The sequence below is a fragment of the Octopus bimaculoides genome, chromosome 10 (assembly GCF_001194135.2).
Source record: "Octopus bimaculoides isolate UCB-OBI-ISO-001 chromosome 10, ASM119413v2, whole genome shotgun sequence".
Classification (NCBI taxonomy): domain Eukaryota; kingdom Metazoa; phylum Mollusca; class Cephalopoda; order Octopoda; family Octopodidae; genus Octopus; species Octopus bimaculoides.
Genome location: NC_068990.1, coordinates 64,095,618 through 64,105,550, shown reverse-complemented (window position 1 = coordinate 64,105,550; position 9,933 = coordinate 64,095,618). Strand labels below are relative to the sequence as shown.

General features: G+C 37.8%; 1 protein-coding gene across 1 annotated transcript in view; it reads right to left on the bottom strand.

The window, feature by feature from the left end:
• Window positions 1-9,933, bottom strand: part of LOC106877714 (dynein axonemal heavy chain 5) — a 444,169-nt gene that overhangs the window by 128,609 nt on the left and 305,627 nt on the right. The window contains exon 70 of the mRNA XM_052971252.1: window positions 1,219-1,462. Coding sequence (XP_052827212.1) covers window positions 1,219-1,462 — 244 coding nt within the window. The remainder of the gene's footprint in view (window positions 1-1,218; window positions 1,463-9,933) is intronic.

Genomic DNA, 9,933 nt, shown 5'->3' with positions numbered 1-9,933 from the left:
CATAAACACACCAGCATCGGTTGTCAAGCAATGTTGGGGGGACAAACACAGACACACAAATACACACACACACACACACATATATATATATACGATAGGCTTCTTTCAGTTTCCGTCTACCAAATCCACTCACAAGGCTTTGGTCGGCCCGAGGCTATAGTAGAAGACACTTACCCAAGGTGCCATGCAGTGGGACTGAACCTGGAACCATGTGGTTAGTAAACAAGCTACTTACCACACACCCACTCCTGTGCCTACAAAAAATCTGCCCCAATGAAGAGAAAAATATTAAAAATATTTTGAACTGTGATCTCTATTGGAGCCCTTTCCTTTTGTTATCAAGTTCACAATGAGTGTGAAACAAGGAATGCTTTATGCATTTACCAAAATGCATCACAAAGAGATTTATTATGACCAATGCTCTTCAATGAGGTTAGTGATGGAAATGACAAGATATACGTAGCAAATAACTACCTCCTACTTTCCAGAAGATTGTTTTTGTGTTTTCTATTTCTATAGTAATAGCAACATTTATTAATTATTCTTTGTCTTCTTTCTAATCAACTAAATGTATGAGTTTACTTTGTTCACCTCTAGACCGATCCTCTGAACATTAATTAATCAAGGATATTGCATTACCATCTAACTCAATTCCATTACTGAATAAGATGGTGCTATAATTGAGACATGATTATAACTAAAGGTTATTATTGTTGTTGTTGTTCAGCCCCAGGTCATCTCTGTCTGAGCAGATGATCAAAAGCATGCCAGCCATAACTATTCTATTTCTTTATACATTTTTTTTCATAGGGATGTCCAATATGTCCTTCCTTTTTAAGACAGTAAAGTGGTGTGATTTGGCTGCTATTATTTGTAAGTCATAAGGCAGTGAGCTGGCAGAATAACATGTCAGGCGGTATTTCGTTCGTCTTTACATTGTGTTCAAATGCCACTGAGGTCAACTTTGCCTTCCATCCTCTTGGGGTCGATAAAATAAGTACCAGTTGAGCACTGGGGTCGATTTAATCAAATTAGTCCCTCTCTTGGAATTGCTGGCCGTTTGCCAAAATGTGAAACCATTATTTGTAGGTCAGGTGATCATCAAAAACGCTCTCTGATTGGTTCATTATAAAATGTGTTACATTATTGTAGATTTGTGACAGGGCCAATAACCTAATTTTACTGCAGCATCAACAAGATATCAACCATAAATCTCACCTGGTCTGAATTCCTCTCGGGCAGTATTTATCTTTAGCTCTGTGTCTGCAGCAACCACCAGTTTTTCACTGACTTCTTGGGCTGTTATCTTAGTAACACTCAAAACTTGTATGAGAGACTCATCTTCAACAAGTGAACCTTCAGTTGATGTCAGACGGAACAACAAATTGTCTTCTAGTTCTTTCATTTTACGATTGTTCAGTGATACTTCTTCCAATAATTTGGTTCTTTCTGCTTCCAGTTCCTAATATAAAATATAAAAAAAATATATATAAAAGAAGAAATCAAGCATATATTTCACCAGAGTTTCTGTTAATGCAATCAACTTTTGCTTCTTAATGTTTGTCCTTCATCCATAACCCACATCAGAATCACAGAATCATTATTATTACCATCCAACAACTATCATGCAGCTACTACGAATATAAACACCATATTATTGCTGCCAATACTACAATGCTCATCATCATCTTATAATGCACTAGTATATATATATTAACAATCACTGCCATGACAACGACCACCACCACTACTGCAACCACTGCCACTGCTGTCACCACCACCGCTGCCGCCGCCGACAACAACAGCACTACCACCACCACGGCTGTCACCACTGTCACCACCACCACCACCGATGATGACGACAGCAACAACACTGCCCACCACCATCACAACTGCCACCATTGTCACCACCACCACCACCAATACTACTACATCTCCCTTAACAACTGATATATTAAGCATGAACTTCTATATAGTCTCTTGAACTGCTAGAAACAGCAGCTAAATATCCTTTATATAACAAACTCTAGCATATTAAAAGAAAGACTACTTAGATATTGTAGTCCTGGATACACTGTGTCAAATAAAAGAATAAACGTAGGATGGCCATGAATGGAACATCTTGGATTTTAATGATTGCAATGATTGTAGTGTTGCTGTTATTTAGCCACAGGTCAAACAGGATTGACTTAGGGCTAAATAGCAACAATATTAAAAACGTTTATTGCCATCTGTTACATCATTATAATTACTGCTTCGTTATTCTGTAACCTCTTAATTATCATTTATATCTTTAGAATCATGACCATCAACATAACTGCACGGTCATAGGAAACAATATCATCATCATTATCATCATCACCACCAAAACCAAATCCCCCATCACCACCACCGTCATCATCAGTTTTCCATGCTGATATGGGTTGGACAGGTTTTCTAAGGTAGTGTTTTGCAGCTAGATATCCTTCCTATTACCAACGCGTTAACTTGCCTCATAATATGCACAGATGTGATGCACATATTTTAAAACTAGAATACCCATTGTAGTAGAATCTTAGAACAACACTGGATTAATCATTAAGCAAAATAAGCATGTGCTCTGAGCATTAAAAGGAAGGGAGGCCCCACAGAAATGGTAAATGGTTTGCAGTACAAAAGAAATCACTGTAAACTTGCTAAAATAATATTCAAAGTGGTTTATATGATCAGAAATATGATTTCAAAGTGTTCATGATGTCATAGTGAGGATCTGATAAAAGGCTTTGCTTTTAAAAAAGAGAAGAAAACTTTTCAAATATAAATGAAGTGGAAGTATACATAAATAAATATGTATTCCATCTTGCTGCTAGTTTTGAATCATTTTGAAAAATAGAAATTTAATTTATCGTTTATTATTGTCTATATTTTGAATTACATATATATGGGGACACCAAGATCTTGTAAGTGCTTTTATAGGTCTTAATTCAATCTCGTCACAAGGCTTTAGTCAACCTGAAGCCCTGCTCAAAAGAAACTTGCTCAAAATGCCTTGCAGTGAGATCCAACCTGAAATTGCCTTGTTGTAAAGAAAACTTGCTACCCACAATGTCATGACTGCACAAAGTTAAAAAGATGAGACCAAAATTTTGATTAATCTTTACAACTCATTTTTTAATGCAGGAAAGTATTAACTAATGTTCACATTGCTTGCTGAAATATCACAGGCTGCTCTATTTATTTCAAATTTTGGTACATGACCACAATTTCAGAAGAGTGGGTATGTCAAATACATGACCACGAGAACTCAACTGGTACTTATTTTATCAACCCCCAAAAGGATGAAAGGCAAAGCTGACTTTGGCAGCATTTGAACTCAGAATGTAAGGATGGACAAAATGCAGCTAAACATTTTGCCCAGTATACCTTCCAAACAGAATTGATTAAAATTTTGGCACGAGGTCTCTAACTATGAGAATTGCTGCTTATTTTATCGACCCTGAAAGAATGAAAGACAAAGTCAACCTCCGCAGAATTTGAACTCAGAATGTCACTAAGTATTTTAACTGATGTGTTAACGATTCTGCCAGCTCACTGCCTTAACGATATACTGAAGTTCCAGCCAATCAAACATAATATTCTTTTCTACTCTAGGCACAAGGCTCGAAATTTTCGGGGAGAGGGCCAGTCTATTAGATCAATCTCCAGTACACAACTGGTACTTAATTTATCGACCCCGGAAGGATAAAATGCAAAGTCGGCCTCGGAGGAATTTGAACTCGGAACGTAAAGATAGACAAAATACCATTAAGCATTTTGCCCAGCATGCTAACGCTTCTTATTTCTTTACTGCCCACAAGGGGCTAAACATAGAGGGGACAAACAAGGACAGACAAACGGATTAAGTCGATTATATCGACCCCAGTGGTTAACTGGTACTTATTTAATCAACCCCAAAAGAATGAAAGGCAAAGTCGACCTTGGCGGAATTTGAACTCAGAAATACCAGCAAGCATTTCGCCCGGTGTGCTAACGTTTCTGCCAGCTCACCACCATAATCAAATGAAATATTTCCCTACAATAAAAACTGTGTCTAACTCACACCATCATTATCTTTCTCTTTTTCAACAGAGTAGTGGATTCAGTTGCATAACTCAAAGCTTATTTGCTAAATGATAGAATCATGCTCACAGCTAATAAGTGTATACTTTCCAATGATCTGTTTATTTAAAAAGCTGGTGAAAAATAATAAAATAATGAGCTGAAAGATAGTCTTAATATTTTAAAAATGAATGAGATTCTTTGTTTAATGAAATATTCACAATGAACAACAACAATATTCACCAAACAAATATTGAAGATTCTTGCTATCATGATTACAGAATTCATGCACTAAATTTCAGACTTATCAACTTCATATATACACGCACGCGCATGTGTGTGTGTGTGTGTGTATGTGTGTGTATCATCATCATTTAACCTCTGTCTTCTATGCTGGCAAGGGTGGAAAGTTTGATAGGAGCTGGCAAATCAAAGGACTGCACTAGACCTCTCTGTCTATTTTAGCATAGTTTTTACAGCTGGATACCTTTCTTAATGCCAACCACTTTACACCTTCCAAATGCCAGTCACTTTACAGACTGGATTGGATGCTTTTTTGACATGGCACCAGCAAGCTCACCAAGTAACTTGCAAGTTGAAGATCCTTTGAGAGGGATGGTGGTATTGGAAGAGGTGGCATTGTGCCAGGTGGAGGTTAGAATGCGTAAGTGTGTGTGTGTTACTTATGTTTTGGCATTGCTTCTACACAATTCCACTGCATAGGCAATGCTATTTGTTAACATGTGCCATTAAAAAAAACTGTCTGTCCTTTGAGAGATTTGGCATTTGAAAGACCAGCAGAATAAATTACTTATTTAGAAACAAGAGTTAGTGACAGGAAGAGTACCCTCCTATAGAACACTCTCCTCTAAACTACACTAGCATAGAATAAGTTAATTTAATGATGGTTACTATCATCATCATCGTCATCGTCGTTATTATCATCATCATCATTATTATCATTATTATTATTATTATAATTATTATTATTATATTTGGTTTTGCACATAGTATTGTTCTATAGAATGTTTAAGAAAACATAAGAAAATTATGAGTTTGTTTTAAAATTTGAGATTACACAGACAGTATGTTATGTAAGATGTGAGCACTATCTTTTGAATTTCTGTCATTTTGGGGTTTCCTGGTATCTGAGCTAGGTAGTAAACAGCCTCTTTTGCTATCATTTCTAAGACACCTATCACAACAGGTATTGTTTTAGTCATGAGGTTCTACATTTTGCCATATTATTATTATTATTATTATTATTATTATTATTATTATTATTATTATCAAGGCAATGAACTGACAGATTCACTAGCATGCTGGGCAAAATGCTCAGTGGCATTTTGTTCGTCTTTGTTTTCCAAGTTCAAATTCCAGTGAGGTTGACTTTGCCTTTCATCTTTTCGGGGCTGATGAAACAAGTACTAGTCATGCATGGGGGTCGATATAATCAACTATCCCCCTCCCCCACCAAAATTTCAGGCCTTGTGCCTATAGTAGAAAGGATTATTATTATTATTATTATTATTATTATTATTTAAGTGACGAGCTGGCAGAATCGTTAGCATGCTGCACGAAATGCTGAGTGGTATTTCGCCCATTGCTACATTCTGAGTTCAAATTCTGTTGAGGTCGACTTTGCCTTTCATCCTTTCAGGGTTGATAAATTAAGTACCAGTGAAACACTTGAGTTGATGTAATCAACTTATACACTCCTTCAAAATGGCTGCCCTTGTGGCAAAATTTGATACCATTATCATTACCTCTGCCTTAGCGAAGGTGAAGGTGTTGTTTTTAGTCATGTTTGTTTGTTTGTTTGTTTGTCCATGGACAAGATATCTCAAGAACAGCTGAATGGATTCGAAACTTTCAGAGATGTTTGGTCTCGTGACTGGCATGACCTGATTCAATTTTGGGATCGATCCAGTACCGGATAAGGATTCTGGATTATTTTTTCTGGCCTTTTTAACTTAATTTTTGAGAGCAGTTGGGTTCATTTTTAGTAGTTTCATTTGTGAAAGCAGTTTAGTTTATTTCAGATATTCTCATTTAAAAAATCATCTCTGGCTAATCGTTGAGAGGATGTTGGTGTTGCCTTGGCAGAGATTTCCACTCTTTGAGTGCTCTTGTTATTATTATTATTAAAGCAATGAGCTGGCAGAATTGTTAGCATGCTGGGCAAAATGCTTAGTGACATTTTGTCCATCTTTGTGTTCAAATTCGGCTGTTGTCAACTTTGCCTTTCATCCTTCTGGGGTCAATAAAGTACTAGTTGAACACTGGGGTTGATGTAATTGACTTATCCCCTCCCACAAAATTGTTGGCCTTGAGCCAAATTTTGAAATCCTCATTATTATTATTAGCACCATCATCATCATCATCATTGATAATATTCAAGATGGCGAGCTGGCAGAATTGTTAGCACACCAGACAAAATGATTAGTGATATTTTGTTCGTTCTCAGGTTTTAAGTTCAAATTATGCCAAAGTCGACTATGCCTTTCATGCCTTCGGGGTTGATAAAATAAGTACCAGTCAAGTACTGCGGTTGATGTAATCGACTAGCCCCCCTCCCACTAAATTTCAGGCCCTGTGTCTATAGTAGAAAAGATTATTATTAGTATTGTTGTTGTTGTTGTTGTTGTTGTGTTGTTGTTATAATTATTATTGTTGTTGTCATTATTTTTTGAAGTAGTTTGCTTTCAAATTTGTAAACATTTTTCTTGAAGCCAATTAAAAGAAAAAATCTGTAAACTGAAAACAAAAATTAAGTTAACCTTTTGTGTAAATTGTTGAAATAATTAAGATGCACTGTCTGTCAAAAAAACAATATAGGAAACTATAATTAATCCTATGTTACCATTTATAAACCCTCTAGACAACATCTTCTTGAATGACCTATATAACTTTCTAGTGTTCGTGTTGCAAAAGTTCATTAAGAATAATTGAAAGGAAACAAAAACTGTATTGTCTTGATAAGGAAGCCAACAGACATTAATTGCTTTAATAGTTTTATTGCTTCCATTGCCTGATAAAGAAAAAATGAATAAATAGTTGTTATTCAAAATGTAAATACAAAATCATCAAAAGTGAGTGTCAATATTTGTTAAATTTCATTGACATTGTCGTATTGAAGATATAAAGATATATAATTTTTCTAATCTGTGTCATGAAAATTAGATATAGGCACAAGCATGATTGTGTGATAAGAAACTTAATTCCCAATAACATGGCTCGTTGTCTAGTCCCACTACATGGTACCTAAGGCAAGTGTCTTCTACTATAGCCTCAGGCCAACCAAAGTCTTTGTGAGTGGATTTGGTAGACAAAATCTGAAAGATGCCTGTCATATCTTTATATATGTGTGTGTGTGTGTGTGTGTACTTGTGTGTCTTTGTGTCTGTGCTTGTCCCCCATCACTGTTTAACAACTGCTATCGGTTTTGCTTACATACCTGTAACTTCGTAGTTCAGCAGTAGTGACCGATAGAATAAGTACCAGGCTTAGCAAAAAGGATGAGTACCGGACTCAATTCATTTGACTAAAACTTCTACAAGGTGGTGCCCCAGCATGGCCATAGTCTAATGAATGAAACAAGTAAATGATAAAAGCTATCATTGATATACCTTCACCAATTTATTCTTTAGTCTGTATTTTATTTTCATTTTGCAGTTCTTCTCAACTGTGTGATTTAGATTCAGTCCTGCAGCACAGAACTTGGAGCAAGTGTCAGTGAAGCGCTACATAACACCGATAACTTACCCGCTGCTATTTCTAGCAATGATTGTACTTTGTGCACATTCGCTTTGTATTTATATATCATCATCATTATCATCATCATCGTTTAACGTCCGCTTTCCATGCTGGCATGGGTTGGACGGTTTGACAAGCCAGAAGGCTGTACCAGGCTCCAATCCGATCTGGCAAAGTTTCTACAGCTGCATGCCCTTCCTAATGCCAACCACTTCAAGAGTGTAGTGGGTGCTTTTTACGTGCCACCAGCACAAGGGCCAGCCAGGCAGTATTAGCATTGATCATGCTTGAATGGTGCTTTTCATGTGCCACTGGCACGGGAACCAGTCAGGCGGCATTGGCATCAACCATGCTTGAATGGTGCTTTTTACGTGCTACTGGCATGGGAGCCAGTCAGGCAGTACTGGCAACAATCACACTCAAATGGTGCTTTTAACATGCCACTGGCATGGGTGCCAATCAGGTGGTACTGTCATTGGCCATGACAATGATTTCACTTGCCTCAACAGGTCTTCACAAGCGCAGTTTATTGCCCAATGATTGAAGGGTACTCTTAAATCGGCTGGTAATGCTGCACTGGCATAAGCCACAGTTACAGTTTCACTTGGCTTGCCAGGTCTTCTCAAGCACAGCATGCCACAGATGATCAATAGGTCTTTGGAAGCAAAGTTTATTGTCCAGTGTATGAGCTGGTTACACCCACTGGCATAGGCCACGGGCTTGGTCTCACTTGGCTTGTTGGGTCTTCTCAAGCACAGTATATCTCCAAAGGTCTTGGTCGCTTGTCATTGCCTCGGTGAGGCCCCATGTTTGAAGGTCATGCATCACCACCTCATCCCAGGTCTTCCTGGGTCTACTTCTTCCACAGGTTCCCTCTACTGCTAGGGTGTGACACTTTTTCACACAGCTGTCCTCATCCATTCACAACACATAACCATACCAGTGCAGCTGTCTCTCTTGCACACCACATCTGATGCTTCTTATGTCCAACTTTTCTCTCAGGGTGCTTACACTCTGTTGTGTATGCACACTAACATTACACATCTAGCAGAGCATACTGGCTTCATTCCTTGCAAGCTTACGCATGTCCTCAGCAGTCACAGCCCATGTTTCACTGCCATGTAGCATGGTTGTTTGCACACATGCATCATACAGTCTACCTTTTACTCTGAGCGAGAGGCCCTTTGTCATCAGCAGAGTTAGGAACTCTCTGAACTTTGCCCAGGCTAGTGCTATTCTAGCAGGTACACTTTCAGAGCATCCATCCCTGCTACTGACCTGGTCACCTAGGTAATGGAAACTATCAACTCCTTGTAGTTTTTCTCCCTGGCATGTGACAGAAGCTGTTTTCTGCATATTTTCAGTGTTTATTGTTCCTGAGCATTTGCCACACACAAAAACTATCTTCCCAGTTAGCCTTGTTGCACCTCTTATGTGTCCAAAGCTTACACTAGGTACATCTTATGCAGTTTCTACCTATGCCTTTTCTACAGATCGAGCAGTGCCATCTACTTGAAGGAATTTGTGATTTGTGTGCTTTCCTACTTATTAAGACTTTGGTTTTTGCTAGGTTGACTCTAAGGCCCTTCGATTCTAGACCTTGCTGCCACACCTGAAACTTCTCTAGTTCTGATAGTGACTCAGCTCTTAGAGCAAGGTCATCAGCAAAGAGAAGCTCCCAGGGACATCCTGTCTTGAATTCCTCTGTTCTTGCCTGGAGAAATATGATGAATAAGAGGGGGCTGAGGACTGATCCTTGGTGGACCCCTACCTCTACCCAGAATTCTTCACTGTACTTGTTGCCAACCCTCACCTTACTGACAGCATCCCTATACATGGTTTGTACAGCTCTCACTAACCATTCATCTATCTCTAGTTTCCTCATTGACCACCAAATAAGGAATCAGGGGTCCCTGTCAAAGGCTTTCTCCATGTCATTGAAAGCTAGGTACAGAGATTTATCTTTGGCTAGGTATTTCTCCTGCAATATATATATATATTATGTATATATACATATCATATATATATATATGTATATATACATATATATATATATGTATATATACATATATATATATATGTATATATACATATATATAT